At 47.5% G+C, this 14,888-nt stretch overlaps 1 protein-coding gene across 2 annotated transcripts in view; it reads right to left on the bottom strand.

The window, feature by feature from the left end:
* Positions 1 to 14,888, bottom strand: part of capn3a (calpain 3a, (p94)) — a 48,910-nt gene that overhangs the window by 12,702 nt on the left and 21,320 nt on the right. Inside the window, exons 9-16 of one of the 2 annotated variants that reach the window (XM_052496077.1) lie at positions 13,901 to 14,061; positions 12,989 to 13,158; positions 12,690 to 12,701; positions 12,284 to 12,492; positions 4,014 to 4,050; positions 3,116 to 3,193; positions 1,582 to 1,639; positions 371 to 435 (exon numbers count right to left, since the gene is read on the bottom strand). In XM_052496077.1, the coding sequence (XP_052352037.1) occupies positions 371 to 435; positions 1,582 to 1,639; positions 3,116 to 3,193; positions 4,014 to 4,050; positions 12,284 to 12,492; positions 12,690 to 12,701; positions 12,989 to 13,158; positions 13,901 to 14,061 (790 nt within the window). Of the gene's footprint in view, positions 1 to 370; positions 436 to 1,581; positions 1,640 to 3,106; positions 3,194 to 4,013; positions 4,051 to 12,283; positions 12,854 to 12,988; positions 13,159 to 13,900; positions 14,062 to 14,888 lie in introns of those variants that run through there. The other variant, XM_052496076.1, reaches the window with a different exon arrangement.

A 14,888-nucleotide genomic window follows, 5' to 3' on the forward strand; every position in this document is an offset into this window, starting at 1 on the left:
GGTCTCTCTCTACAGACAACACAACCTGACCCAGGAGGGTCTCTCTCTACAGGCAACACAACCTGACCCAGGAGGGTCTCTCTCTACAGACAACACAACCTGACCCAGGAGGGTCTCTCTCTACAGGCAACACAACCTGACCCAGGAGGGTCTCTCTCTACAGACAACACAACCTGACCCAGGAGGGTCTCTCTCTACAGACAACACAACCTGACCCAGGAGGGTCTCTCTCTACAGACAACACAACCTGACCCAGGAGGGTCTCTCTCTACAGACAACACAACCTGACCCAGGAGGGTCTCTCTCTACAGACAACACAACCTGACCCAGGAGGGTCTCTCTCTACAGACACCGAAGATACAGAGGATACGTCCACGAGTGCAATCATGCTCCTGCAGCACTCCAGGCTAAAACCCTCTGTGTTCAGGTCCTTATCTGTGGAAGAGTGAGATAGAGATACTGTAACTAATCAACCAATCACTAACAAACCCTAACTTAGTTGAATCAGGTGTCAGTGCAGGGCTAATCTGTCATTGGCAGACCACGTAAACCTAAATGGGGCCTCTAATGATGCAGAAGATGACTGTAATGTGAAGGTTTAGGATGTTTCTTAATATGCATGCGAAACGGAGCACGGAGGGCCCTTCTCAGATGCGCAGATACTTCGACTGAAATATTGTTGACATAATGTAATGCAACCACACACACATAAAAAAAAACCGACTATAAACATTTCCTGAAAAAAAAAAATGGCGACTGGGTTTGAGCTGAAGCGAAAGAAAGTGAACTCTGACTTCAGAATGAAAAGTCGTCCATTCACACATCTCATAAATTGCCTGACGACAATAGTTTATGTTTAATACTTTAATAAATACATATTGTGTTCATTTGGACATGTTTACCTGCCTACAATACCAACTGTAGTGTCGTAGATCGCTGGCTAACTGACGAAGAATTGATAGCTAGCTAGCTACCCACAAAAATATCTTAAGCTAATTTTGATCATCTGCCTTGCATAATAACATTCGTTTTTAGTTTTGGGTCGTTTTTTTACATGTAAAAATAGCTGGATTAATACGATTCACATATAGTTTGCTGATAATTATGAAGTAAAACTTTAAGATTTAGTTATATCTTGTTTTGTCTGTTTTGGTCAAAGGTAACGTTAATGCATTAACATTAGCACAGAGTGCTTCTCAAATGTGACATTTTATCCGTTTTCCACACTATCGTCCTCACAAGAATGTACTCGGGAGAACCTCCTCGGAGAACGTACTCGAGAGAACCTCCTCGGAGAACGTACTCGAGAGAACCTCCTCGGAGAACGTACTCGAGAGAACCTCCTCGGAGAACGTACTCGAGAGAACCTCCCCGGAGAACGTACTCGAGAGAACCTCCTCGGAGAACGTACTCGAGAGAACCTCCTCGGAGAACGTACTCAAGAGAACCTCCTCGGAGAACGTACTCAGGAGAACCTCCTCAAGAGAACGTACTCAAGAGAACCTCCTCGGAGAACGTACTCAGGAGCATAAGCGTGTGGAGTACGGTTGTATGCATATTGAGAAACACGCTTAGTCTTACGTTTGGAGACAACCCTGTTGAGGACATTCTTCAGCTCGTTGGCGGTAACTTCCATTTCCTGTGAGAGAGGAGAAAGCGGGAGAAGGACACATGGACTCACCTGAGTGTGTATCTGGACACTTCTAACATTTTAAACATGAATGTTGTTAATGTTTCAATGCCAGTAGTTGTTTGTGTTTATCTTTTGATGTCTGAAAGCCTCCTCACCTGATACATAGAACCTCATCAAATTCATTTGTGAACCAGATCTGAGTTCAAATAGTTTAAAAAATATATTTTTGTTAATACTTAAATCATTTGATTGAGCCATTCATTTCACCAGGCAAGCTCAGTCAAATGATGAACCCAGACAACAACAGTAACAGGGCAGGTATACAGGAGGTCTGACAACAAGACGGGTATACAGGAGGCCTGACAACTACAGGGCAGGTATACAGCAGGTCTGACAACAAGACGGGTATACAGGAGGCCTGACAACAACAAGACAGGTATACAGGAGGCCTGACAACAACAAGACAGGTATACAGGAGGCCTGACAACAACAAGACAGGTATACAGGAGGCCTGACAACAACAGGGCAGGTATACAGGAGGCCTGACAACAAGACGGGTATACAGGAGGCCTGACAACAACAAGACAGGTATACAGGAGGCCTGACAACAACAAGACAGGTATACAGGAGGCCTGACAACAACAAGACAGGTATACAGGAGGCCTGACAACAACAGGGCAGGTATACAGGAGGCCTGACAACAACAGTAACAGGACAGGTATACAGGAGGTGTAATACAGTAACATGGCAGATATACAGGAGGTGTAATACAGTAACATGACAGATATACAGTAACATGACAGATATACAGCAGGTGTGATACAGTAACATGACAGATATACAGTAACATGACAGATATACAGCAGGTGTGATACAGTAACATGACAGATATACAGTAACATGACAGATATACAGGAGGTGTGATAACAACAGTAACATGACAGATATACAGTAATATGACAGATATACAGCAGGTCTGATAACAACAGTAACAGGACAGATATACAGCAGGTGTAATACAGTATAATAACCCAGGCAGGATTCAATCTGATCGAGGGGTTTTAGACCACGCAGCTCTTAAAGGGAATGTTCCCGTGTTGTGAAGAGAGATAGAGAAAGGTAACCGCTGCATATGTCGGCTTAATCTAAAAATTACCTTTAAATGTCAAGCGCGCTATAATACGGATCTGACGCAGATCGGATTGAATCCCGGGCACTAAATTGGGAGCACATTGGTCTCACTTGGCTCACTGGCTTCCCTGGCCTCTCTCCCTGGCCTCTCTCCTGGCCTCTCTCCCTGGCCTCTCTCCCTGGCCTCTCTCCCTGGTCTCTCTCCCTGGCCTCTCTGGTCTCTCTCCCTGGCCTCTCTCCCTGGCCTCTCTCCCTGGCCTCCCTGGTCTCTCTCCCTGGCCTCTCTCCCTGGCCTCTCTCCCTGGCCTCTCTCCCTGGTCTCCCTGGCCTCACTGTACTCACCGTACTCACATCCGCTGCTATCTGCTGAAAGAGGCTCCGGAACTGCTGGTCCTCCTCACTCTCCTCCCCCGCATTGGCTGGGGCCGGCTGAGAAGGAGAAGACGACACAGAGGAGAGAGAGATGGGGATGGGGGAGGAAAGAGAGAGATGGGGAGGGGGAGGGGGGAGAAAGAGACAGATGGGGAGGGGGAGACAGAGATGGGGAGGGGGAGACAGAGATGGGGAGGGGGAGAGGGGGAGAAAGAGAGAGATGGGGAGGGGAGAAAGAGACAGAGATGGGGAGGGGGGAGAAAGAGATATTGGGAGGGGGGAGAAAGAGATATTGGGAGGGGGGAGAAAGAGATAATGGGAGGGGGGAGAAAGAGATAATGGGAGGGGGGAGAAAGAGATAATGGGAGGGGGGAGAAAGAGATAATGGGAGGGGGGAGAAAGAGATAATGGGAGGGGAAAGAGATAATGGGGGGGGAAAGAGATAATGGGAGGGGGGAGAAAGAGATAATGGGAGGGGGGAGAGAAAGAGTGTCTGAGAGGCAAATACGATCAGCCAATATCACTTCTGAATACTGATGTAAAAATGTTAACACAAAAAAATAAATACTGTCCTTTTCATTTAATAATATAGGCCTGTTTCAGGGCTGTACGTAAACATCCAAGCTACCATCTTATTATCATCTCTCACTGATGGTGAGCCAATAGAGACGGGACAAGACTGACCGAAACAGGAAGTTGGACTGATGGTGAGCCAATAGAGACGGGACAAGACTGACCGAAACAGGAAGTTGGACTGATGGTGAGCCAATAGAGACGGGACAAGACTGACCGAAACAGGAAGTTGGACTGATGGTCCGGTGAGACAGATGAATACATGACGTTGACAGAATTAAGAAACCGAGAGAACTTTACTCACCACTGTATGGTCCGCCTCGATCCTGTTCTCTATCTCCCTGAGTAGAAACCAACAAACAGCAGTCACCATTGTGACACTAGCAGGACTTTAAACATCTCATTGGACCATAAGCCTCACACATTTCCTGGCAAAGAGCCAAACACTCTACAACATCCTGACTAAACATTTCATCACATTTACAAGTTGTCTATGGGCATTCCTACGTGTCTATATATCTCTGAATATTGTTCCTAACTGTACTAAGCAACAACAATAATATGCAGCTATCATGCTCTCGGTACATTCTAAAGGATTATGGTTCTATACCCAATAGCATTGAGTTGAATGACAATATTGTACAACACATTCTTACCGCCTTGCACCAAGCTGTGAACAAAATGTTAGTCACATTTACCACGTGTTATATATATATATATATATATTATTTTATCAGTGTTTTGTTATTTTTCCCTCTTCTTCTTGAGAACTTCTTTTCTTTTAATAAACTTCTAATATAGCTCTTATTGACCATAGTGGTCCTTCTGTAGCTCAGTTGGTAGAGCATGGCGCTTGTAACGCCAGGGTAATGGGTTTGATTCCCGGGACCACCCGTACGTAGAATGTATGCACACATGACTGTAAGTCGCTTTGGATAAAAGCGTCTGCTAAATGGCATATATATATATTCTTCTGAAGGTCAATATTTAAGACCAAGGACTCTTCTGGGCAATTTTCTGCCTTGTCTCGGCCTCTTAGGTTCAGTCCATGTTTGTTGGTCATGTCTACTCTGTAGGAGCGTTGGTTCCAGACCTGGTCTACTCTATAGGAGCGTTGGGTCCAGACCTGGTCTACTCTATAGGAGCATTGGGTCCAGACCTGGTCTACTCTGTAGGAGCGTTGGTTCCAGACCTGGTTTACTCTGTAGGAGCTTTGGTTCCAGACCTGGTCTACTCTGTAGGAGCGTTGGGTCCAGACCTGGTCTACTCTGTAGGAGCGTTGGGTCCAGACCTGGTCTACTCTGTAGGAGCGTTGGGTCCAGACCTGGTCTACTCTGTAGGAGCGTTGGGTCCAGACCTGGTCTACTCTGTAGGAGCATTGGGTCCAGACCTGGTCTACTCTGTAGGAGCGTTGGGTCCAGACCTGGTCTACTCTGTAGGAGCGTTGGGTCCAGACCTGGTCTACTCTGTAGGAGCGTTGGGTCCAGACCTGGTCTACTCTGTAGGAGCATTGGGTCCAGACCTGGTCTACTCTGTAGGAGCGTTGGTTCCAGACCTGGTCTACTCTGTAGGAGCGTTGGGTCCAGACCTGGTCTACTCTGTAGGAGCGTTGGTTCCAGACCTGGTCTACTCTGTAGGAGCGTTGGTTCCAGACCTGGTCTACTCTGTAGGAGCGTTGGTTCCAGACCTGGTCTACTCTGTAGGAGCGTTGGTTCCAGACCTGGTCTACTCTGTAGGAGCATTGGGTCCAGACCTGGTCTACTCTGTAGGAGCGTTGGTTCCAGACCTGGTCTACTCTGTAGGAGCGTTGGGTCCAGACCTGGTCTACTCTGTAGGAGCGTTGGGTCCAGACCTGGTCTACTCTGTAGGAGCGTTGGGTCCAGACCTGGTCTACTCTGTAGGAGCGTTGGGTCCAGACCTGGTCTACTCTGTAGGAGCGTTGGTTCCAGACCTGGTCTACTCTGTAGGAGCGTTGGGTCCAGACCTGGTCTACTCTGTAGGAGCGTTGGGTCCAGACCTGGTCTACTCTGTAGGAGCGTTGGTTCCAGACCTGGTCTACTCTGTAGGAGCGTTGGTTCCAGACCTGGTCTACTCTGTAGGAGCGTTGGTTCCAGACCTGGTCTACTCTGTAGGAGCGTTGGTTCCAGACCTGGTCTACTCTGTAGGAGCGTTGGGTCCAGACCTGGTCTACTCTGTAGGAGCGTTGGTTCCAGACCTGGTCTACTCTATAGGAGCGTTGGTTCCAGACCTGGTCTACTCTGTAGGAGCGTTGGGTCCAGACCTGGTCTACTCTGTAGGAGCGTTGGTTCCAGACCTGGTCTACTCTGTAGGAGCATTGGGTCCAGACCTGGTCTACTCTGTAGGAGCGTTGGTTCCAGACCTGGTCTACTCTGTAGGAGCGTTGGGTCCAGACCTGGTCTACTCTGTAGGAGCGTTGGTTCCAGACCTGGTCTACTCTGTAGGAGCGTTGGGTCCAGACCTGGTCTACTCTGTAGGAGCGTTGGGTCCAGACCTGGTCTACTCTGTAGGAGCGTTGGGTCCAGACCTGGTCTACTCTGTAGGAGCGTTGGTTCCAGACCTGGTCTACTCTGTAGGAGCGTTGGGGCCAGACCTGGTCTACTCTGTAGGAGCGTTGGGTCCAGACCTGGTCTACTCTGTAGGAGCGTTGGGTCCAGACCTGGTCTACTCTGTAGGAGCGTTGGGTCCAGACCTGGTCTACTCTGTAGGAGCGTTGGGTCCAGACCTGGTCTACTCTGTAGGAGCGTTGGTTCCAGACCTGGTCTACTCTATAGGAGCGTTGGTTCCAGACCTGGTCTACTCTGTGGGAGCATTGGTTCCAGACCTGGTCAGACCTGGTCTACTCTATAGGAGCGTTGGTTCCAGACCTGGTCTACTCTGTAGGAGCATTGGGGCCAGACCTGGTCTACTCTGTAGGAGCGTTGGTTCCAGACCTGGTCTACTCTGTAGGAGCGTTGGGTCCAGACCTGTCTACCCTATAGGAGCGTTGGGTCCAGACCTAGTCTACTCCGTAATTGCGTTGGGTCCAGACCTGGTCTACAACTTGATTATATAACCTAAATTCTGACACATATTCTGTCCATGTTTCTTTAAAACAAATGGATGAAAACAGTGACTCCCACTGAGATTAAATAAAAGCCAGGCTTTGTTATGTCAAAACTGTTAGGGGCGGTTTTCAGACACAGACCAAAAAACATTTTCAATGGAGATTCTCTTAAGATCTTGCTTCATCTATGTCCAGGAAACCGGCCCATAATCAAGTTGGTGTGTTGCTCTGTCTGTCATACTGTATCTCTTCACAGCTTCTTCCTTTAGGTCCCCCTCTTCCATCAGAGCTAGGGAGACCAGTGAGAGAGGCCAGGGAGGCCAGGGAGGCCAGTGAGAGAGGCCAGGGAGGCCAGTGAGAGAGGCCAGGGAGTGAGGCCAGGGAGTGAGGCCAGGAGGCCTGTGAGGCCAGTGAGGCCAGGGAGGCCTGTGAGGCCAGGGAGTGAGGCCAGGGAGTGAGGCCAGGGAGTGAGGCCAGGGAGTGAGGCCAGGGAGAGAGGCCAGGGAGTGAGGCCAGGGAGAGAGGCCAGGGAGAGAGGCCAGGGTGAGAGGCCAGGGAGGCCAGTGAGGCCAGGGAGGAAATTGTTTGGTGATGCTTGGAGTCAGAGCAGGAGGTTTATTTTAATACTGAAAGAAAATGTTTACCCGAGCATGGCCAAATCTGAAGTCGCTTGTCCTAAAAAGGATTCCATAACAGCTTCAAACTGTGGCTGATTCCTTCCAGCTCTACAAATCAAATCGCAGTTAAAATAGTTTGTCCTTTAGCGGTCTGACCCCACCACTATAACCCCAGTACCCCCCTCTCCCCAAAGGGGCCGCTCTAACCTGACAATAACCCGACACACACCCACCCACATTGGTTAGCCCATCTTAAACATGGGGCCAGATACTGTGACATTGGGCCAGATACTGTGACATAAGGCCAGATACTGTGACATAAGGCCAGATACTGTGACATAGGGCCAGATACTGTGACATAGTGTGACATAAGGCCAGATACTGTGACATAGGGCCAGATACTGTGACATAGGGCCAGATACTGTGACATAAGGACAGATACTGTGACATAGGGCCAGATACTGGACATAGGGCCAGATACTGTGACATAGGGCCAGATACTGTGACATAGGGCCAGATACTGTGACATAGGGCCAGATACTGTGACATAGGGCCAGATACTGTGACATAGGGCCAGATACTGTGACATAGGGCCAGATACTGTGACATAGGGCCAGATACTGTGACATAGGGCCAGATACTGTGACATAAGGCCAGATACTGTGACATAGGGCCAGATACTGTGACATAAGGCCAGATACTGTGACATAAGGCCAGATACTGTGACATAGGGTGAGATACTGTGACATAGGGCCAGATACTGTGACATAGGGCCAGATACTGTGACATAGGGCCAGATACTGTGACATAAGGCCAGATACTGTGACATAGGGCCAGATACTGTGACATACTGTGACATAGGGCCAGATACTGTGACATAGGGCCAGATACTGTGACATAAGGCCAGATACTGTGACATAGGGCCAGATACTGTGACATAGGGCCAGATACTGTGACATAAGGCCAGATACTGTGACATAGGGCCAGATACTGTGACATAAGGCCAGATACTGTGACATAGGGCCAGATAATGTGAAATAGGGTGAGATACTGTGACATAAGGACAGATACTGTGACATAAGGCCAGATACTGTGACATAAGGCCAGATACTGTGACATAGGGCCAGATACTGTGACATAGGGCCAGATACTGTGACATAAGGCCAGTATCACGTGGACTGGGACATGTTTCGTATTGCGTCAGATGGGAATATTGACGAATACGCTGATTCGGTGTGCGAGTTCATTAGAACGTGCGTCGAAGATGTCGTTCCCATAGCAACGATAAAAACATTCCCTAACCAGAAACCGTGGATTGATGGCAGCATTCGCGTGAAACTGAAAGCGCGAACCACTGCTTTTAATCAGGGCAAGGTGTCTGGCAACATGACTGAATACAAACAGTGCAGCTATTCCCTCCGCAAGGCTATTAAACAAGCTAAGCGTCAGTACAGAGACAAAGTGGAATCTCAATTCAACGGCTCAGACACAAGAGGCATGTGGCAGGGTCTACAGTCAATCACTGACTACAAGAAGAAACCCAGCCCAGTCACGGACCAGGATGTCTTGCTCCCAGGCAGATTAAATAACTTTTTTGCCCGCTTTGAGGACAATACAGTGCCACTGACACGGCCTGCAACGGAAACATGCGGTCTCTCCTTCACTGCAGCCGAGGTGAGTAAGACATTTAAACGTGTTAACCCTCGCAAGGCTGCAGGCCCAGACGGCATCCCCAGCCGCGCCCTCAGAGCATGCGCAGACCAGCTGGCCGGTGTGTTTACGGACATATTCAATCAATCCCTATACCAGTCTGCTGTTCCCACATGCTTCAAGAGGGCCACCATTGTTCCTGTTCCCAAGAAAGCTAAGGTAACTGAGCTAAACGACTACCGCCCGTAGCACTCACTTCCGTCATCATGAAGTGCTTTGAGAGACTAGTCAAGGACCATATCACCTCCACTCTACCTGACACCCTAGACCCACTCCAATTTGCTTACCGCCCAAATAGGTCCACAGACGATGCAATCTCAACCACACTGCACACTGCCCTAACCCACCTGGACAAGAGGAATACCTATGTGAGAATGCTGTTCATCGACTACAGCTCGGCATTCAACACCATAGTACCCTCCAAGCTCGTCATCAAGCTCGAGACCCTGGGTCTCGACCCCGCCCTGTGCAACTGGGTACTGGACTTCCTGACGGGCCGCCCCCAGGTGGTGAGGGTAGGCAACAACATCTCCTCCCCGCTGATCCTCAACACGGGGGCCCCACAAGGGTGCGTTCTGAGCCCTCTCCTGTACTCCCTGTTCACCCACGACTGCGTGGCCACGCACGCCTCCAACTCAATCATCAAGTTTGCGGACGACACAACAGTGGTAGGCTTGATTACCAACAACGACGAGACGGCCTACAGGGAGGAGGTGAGGGCCCTCGGAGTGTGGTGTCAGGAAAATAACCTCACACTCAACGTCAACAAAACTAAGGAGATGATTGTGGACTTCAGGAAACAGCAGAGGGAACACCCCCTATCCACATCGATGGAACAGTAGTGGAGAGGGTAGCTAGTTTTAAGTTCCTCGGCATACACATCACAGACAAACTGAATTGGTCCACTCACACTGACAGCGTCGTGAAGAAGGCGCAGCAGCGCCTATTCAACCTCAGGAGGCTGAAGAAATTCGGCTTGTCACCAAAAGCACTCACAAACTTCTACAGATGCACAATCGAGAGCATCCTGGCGGGCTGTATCGCCGCCTGGTACGGCAACTGCTCCGCCCTCAACCGTAAGGCTCTCCAGAGGGTAGTGAGGACTGCACAACGCATCACCGGGGGCAAACTACCTGCCCTCCAGGACACCTACACCACCCGTTGTTACAGGAAGGCCATAAAGATCATCAAGGACATCAACCACCCGAACCACTGCCTGTTCACCCCGCTATCATCCAGAAGGCGAGGTCAGTACAGGTGCATCAAAGCTGGGACCGAGAGACTGAAAAACAGCTTCTATCTCAAGGCCATCAGACTGTTAAACAGCCACCACTAACAGTGAGTGGCTGCTGCCAACACACTGTCATTGACACTGACCCAACTCCAGCCATTTTAATAATGGGAATTGATGGGAATTATGTAAATATATCACTAGCCACTTTAAACAATGCTACCTTATATAATGTTACTTACCCTACATTATTCATCTCATATGCATATGTATATACTGTACTCTACATCATCGACTGCATCCTTATGTAACACATGTATCACTAGCCACTTTAACTATGCCACTTTGTTTACTTTGTCTACACACTCATCTCATATGTATATACTGTACTCGATACCATCTACTGTATGCTGCTCTGTACCATCACTCATTCATATATCCTTATGTACATATTCCTTATCCCCTTACACTGTGTATAAGACAGTAGTTTTGGAATTGTTAGTTAGATTACTTGTTGGTTATCACTGCATTGTCGGAACTAGAAGCACAAGCATTTCGCTACACTCGCATTTAACATCTGCTAACCATGTGTATGTGACAAATAAAAATAGATTTGATTTGATACTGTGACATAGGGCCAGATACTGTGACATAGGGCCAGATACTGTGACATAGGGCCAGATACTGTGACATAGGGCCAGATACTGTGACATAGGGCCAGATACTGTGACATAGGGCCAGATACTGTGACATAAGGCCAGATACTGTGACATAGGGCCAGATACTGTGACATAAGGCCAGATACTGTGACATAGGGCCAGATACTGTGACATAAGGCCAGATACTGTGACATAGGGCCAGATACTGTGACATAGGGCCAGATACTGTGACATAGGGCCAGATACTGTGACATAGGGCCAGATACTGTGACATAGGGCCAGATACTGTGACATAGGGCCAGATACTGTGACATAAGGACAGATACTGTGACATAGGGCCAGATACTGTGACATAGGGCCAGATACTGTGACATAGGGCCAGATACTGTGACATAGGGCCAGATACTGTGACATAGGGCCAGATACTGTGACATAGGGCCAGATACTGTGACATAGGGCCAGATACTGTGACATAGGGCCAGATACTGTGACATAGGGCCAGATACTGTGACATAAGGCCAGATACTGTGACATAGGGCCAGATACTGTGACATAGGGCCAGATACTGTGACATAGGGCCAGATACTGTGACATAGGGCCAGATACTGTGACATAGGGCCAGATACTGTGACATAGGGCCAGATACTGTGACATAGGGCCAGATACTGTGACATAGGGCCAGATACTGTGACATAGGGCCAGATACTGTGACATAGGGCCAGATACTGTGACATAGGGCCAGATACTGTGACATAGGGCCAGATACTGTGACATAGGGCCAGATACTGTGACATAAGGACAGATACTGTGACATAGGGCCAGATAGTATAACTGGGAAACAACAGAGAAGCTGGCGATAACAAATACTAATTTCCCATCTCACACTATTACCAAGATAGCAGTTAAGTATATAGAATGGATACATGTATTTGTAGATCTATTGATATATATAGTTAACCAAGGAAGTATCTAGTATAGTTGGTCAAGGAAAACACAAGCCGGGATTCAGACAAACGCAGATAAACGACCTGTGAGCTGCGATTTACTTTTTAAAAGGGTGATTTAATCTTCAAACAATGACATCTGCAACATGACCGCAGGCAAAACGTCTGGGGGGCTTTGAAAAAGTCTATCGCAGTGCACAGGCCGTTTATCTGCGTTTGTTTAAGTCCCGGACATACTGCTAATAAAACCTCTTAGACACTTCACTATGGCCTTGCATTGCTTTTCCCCGGGGGGCTAGGTATATTCCCATATTCCCTCCGTGCTCCACCACCACTCTCTCTCACTCACTCGGAGGTGTTCCTCTTTTCGGAGAAGACTCTGAGGATGAACTCTCCCTCCTGGTGAGGCTCGTAGGTAGACGGGATGATCACGTACTCCCCGGGGCTCAGACGGAAGCGCTGGGTCACCTCCCTCAGGTTGATGTAGGACTTGCAGCGAGCCTTGGATGAGTTGAACAGGAAGAAGTCCTTCTGCATGTGCTGCTTGTTTCCGTGCATCTGGTCAGAAACACACAGACACAGACGGAGGAGGCAGGAGAAGAAAGACTGGGAATGAAAAAGTGCGAAAACAAAAGTGTTGAATTAGTTATTGTTGTTAGACTATAAATCAAACAAACTTTCACATTTAGAAATAAATATGGCGGTGATAAAACCTCAACGTGTAAATAAATACATTCCACATCTCCTGACCTTACCTCCTTCGGCACCTGCAGACAGACAGAGAGAGAAGAGTTGTGTTTACACCAGAAACACCGCTCTGCTCAAAACTAAACCGTGTTACAACAGAAGGCGGCTTGTACACATCGTATGTGGTCATGCGTTAAAGGGGGCAATCTGTGATTTGTATATCCATTTTTGGACTTTTTAAACTAACTATGTGCTTTGTTGTTGTTCTGATCTGCAGATTTCCCCTTTAAAGAATAATAAAAGTTATCTTAGATTCTTTAGTAGTGGATTTCTTTTTGTTTCGTTTTTTTTGGGCTGACAGGGACACCTCGTAGATGGCAAATCCGATGGTGAAGAGATTGGCTCCCATCTTCCTCTCTTTCCGTCTGTTCTTCTGCATCAGAGAGACCACGAAGGAACACGCCACCTCGTTGTCCTCTGAGTCGTCATCCTCCTCCAGGAGACACAGGCGGAACTGAGGGTTGGTCCAGAATGTATCTGCAGGTAGGGAGCGGGTCCAGAACCAAACACATCACTTAAAAGTCCAATGCTACTGTTTTTATCTTAATATAAAATCATTTAAGTACAATGAAGTACCTTACTATGATTGTTTTCAATTAAAATTGTCAAAAATAAACAAAAATATTTTCTTAGCAAACAGCAATTTCTCAAGCAAAACATGTTCTAGGAATGTCTGGGAGTGGCCTGAGTGGGGAGGGGAAAACTGAAAACGAGCTGTTATTGGCAGAGAGGTTTGGAACTCTCTTTCTTATTTGTCTATTACCTCATTTACAGCCTGTGATGTCACCAGGCAGGCCAAAACTCCATCCTACCAAAACAGCTGAATTTTCATGCAATCTTTTCAAACAGCTTTTACACTAAAAAAAAATCATTATTAGAATTTTCACAATTTCACAGTATTATTCTAACTTCAAAGTGTGAAAATATAATTTTTGACTACTACGTAATGGTGCCCCGTATGAGGACAATCCTATACATGACGCAACAAGTCCTGGGTTAAAATAACATTTGATTTAGCCTGACCCTGAGTGGGAAGTGCAATTGTCTATTCAATTGGTTCCATTGCATCAAGCAAGCTCAATCAACCACAGCTAAAGGATTTAAAATAAAACAATTATTCCTGTAGTTACTACCCAAGTCTGAATTCAACTAAAATTATAACAAATTACAGATGAGGGTTCACATAATACAGGGTTAGAGTTTAGAGGTCATCTCCTACCTGGGTAGTTCCTGCAGCCTCCGGCAGAGCAGCCTCTGACCCAACGACCCTCGTTCACCGACACCGTCCACTTGTGGATCTTATCGTCCTCCAGGGCATCAGGGGTCAGGTTGCAGATCTCAATCTTGGTGTAGTTCTTCTTGAAGTCCTCAAAGGACATCCTGGGGAGACAGAGGAGAGGGATAGGGAGACAGAGGAGAGAAAGTGGTGGGAGAGAGAAGAGGGAGAGGGAGACAGAGGAGAGAAAGTGGGGAGACAGAGGAGAGAAAGGAGAGAGTAGAGAGAAAGAGGGGGAGAGAGGGGAGAGAGAGAGAGGGAGACAGAGGAGAGAAAGTGGTGGGAGAGAGAAGAGGGAGAGGGAGACAGAGGAGAGAAAGGGAGAGAGTAGAGAGGGAGACAGAGAAGAGGGAGACAGAGGAGAGAAAGAGGGAGACAGGAGAGGATTCAGACCCCGTGACTTACAGTTTCACCTGGTTTCAGCCTTGTTCTAAAATGGATTGACGGGTTACTATTTTCTCATCAATCTGCACACACCCCATAATGACAAATATATATATATATATATATATATATATATATATATATATATATATATATATATATATATATATATATATATATAGCTCAATATATCTGAGCTGTCTCATAAATACAAGTAGTGATGAAGTCGATCTCTCCTCCACTTTGAGCCAGGAGAGATTTGCATGCTCATTATTATGCTCTCTGTGTACAATTAAGGGCCAGCCGTGCTGCCCTGTTCTAAGCCAATTGTAATTTTCTGAGGTCAGTCTTTGTGGCACCTGGCCACATGACTGAACAGTAGTCCAGGTGTGACAACACTATGGCCTGTCGGACCTGCCTTGTTGATAGTGCTGTTAAGAAGGCAGAGCAGCGCTTTATTATGGACAGACCTCTCTCCATCTTAGCTACTGTTGTATCAATATGTTTTGACCATGACAGTTTACAATCCAGGGTTACTCCAAACAGT

The sequence above is a fragment of the Oncorhynchus keta genome, chromosome 35, assembly GCF_023373465.1.
Source record: "Oncorhynchus keta strain PuntledgeMale-10-30-2019 chromosome 35, Oket_V2, whole genome shotgun sequence".
In the NCBI taxonomy this organism is placed as follows: Eukaryota; Metazoa; Chordata; class Actinopteri; order Salmoniformes; family Salmonidae; genus Oncorhynchus; species Oncorhynchus keta.